Source organism: Echinococcus granulosus (genome assembly GCF_000524195.1).
Source record: "Echinococcus granulosus chromosome Unknown EG_S00490, whole genome shotgun sequence".
Lineage (NCBI taxonomy): Eukaryota > Metazoa > Platyhelminthes > Cestoda > Cyclophyllidea > Taeniidae > Echinococcus > Echinococcus granulosus.
In genome coordinates, this window is record NW_020170869.1 from 1,366 (window position 1) to 2,515 (window position 1,150).

At 42.3% G+C, this 1,150-nt stretch overlaps 1 protein-coding gene across 1 annotated transcript; it reads left to right on the forward strand. All coding sequences in view use genetic code 11, as the record gives it.

The window, feature by feature from the left end:
- Positions 1 to 196: 196 nt before the first annotated feature.
- Positions 197 to 451, forward strand: EGR_11197 (hypothetical protein; the record flags this gene model as incomplete). The annotated part of the gene is made up of 1 exon (XM_024500444.1): positions 197 to 451. One exon carries the CDS (start codon positions 197 to 199, stop codon positions 449 to 451), a length of 255 nt encoding a protein of 84 aa, XP_024345142.1.
- Between the last annotated feature and the right edge of the window lie 699 nt (positions 452 to 1,150).

The following is a 1,150-nucleotide window of genomic DNA, read 5'->3' on the forward strand; positions in this document are numbered from 1 at the left end:
TTTTTTTCAACCTTTCACCCCGAAAACGATTAATTTCAGTGCATCACACATGTGTGGCATGTGTTTTATTAGTTTTGGATAGTTGGTAGCACCTAGTTTGGAGCCTTGCATAGAAGCAGGGTGTTTCTGGTCCATGGTGCAACGGTTGTGGCGGTTGATTGCCCTCTTCGATCTCAATAACCCACATGTTTGCTCCATGAGTGATGATGCTCCTGGAGGTTTTGGAGGACCTCGAAGCCGTTTCTTATCTGTCGGTGAAATGTTAGTGCTAGTAACAAAGTCTCCAAAACGGCCACGTTATTTCTATATTCACACAGGAGCAAGTTTGATAGGCTCTTGGTTGTATGGATCAAGGCAGCAAACATGTGATGTTTCACTTACTTCATCCTTGAAATCGGTTCCAATTATTCTTGCTCTGCCTAAGCGATGTCGTCTTATCTGCGTAATATGAATTTATGTTGATTACGGCGGGTGTAAAATACACATATTAGTTCGCTTTTAGGGGTTCTTGCCTGAGTGGATTTCTGTTTTTGGGATGAATAATAACTGTCGCCTCTACTTCAACCTGTCATCTGGTGCCTCCAAATTATTCGTTTCACAGCATGCGGCACTTAATATACTCACTTGACCTCTTTTGATGTCTGGGCAATTTTTAAGTAGGCCACTTTGAAAATGTGACGTCTGGCAGGAATGTAGTAATGCGACCATGGTTTAATTGCCTGGTGCTTGTGGTACATTCTGTAAGCTTGAAGCACTAGAATGGTCAGTCTTTCTCTTCTGGCAGCGATCCTAATAGGAACAGCGCAAGACTGCCTAAATCCCTCACCCCCTCCATTCCTACTCACTAAATCTCCCTTTCCAAGCTGTGATGATGTCTCGGTAATTTTGTGTCGGTCATTAAATTTTTTTGCTGTTGCATTATAGTTTTGTACACTTCTTAACTTCTACTCAAAAGTCGAAGAAGTATATAAGGTCAGGCGGACTCGTGGAGAGAAATGTTCATTTCCTTGTTGATCGAAGTGAACGAAGTGTGTGAGCCAAGTTGGCACTTTTTGGATGAAGTATTACCATCTCTGGTATCGGTGAGTGGAACGTTTGGGTTCGAAGCCCTTCGAATTCAGAGGTACTCACTAGTATAAGTAAATTCAAG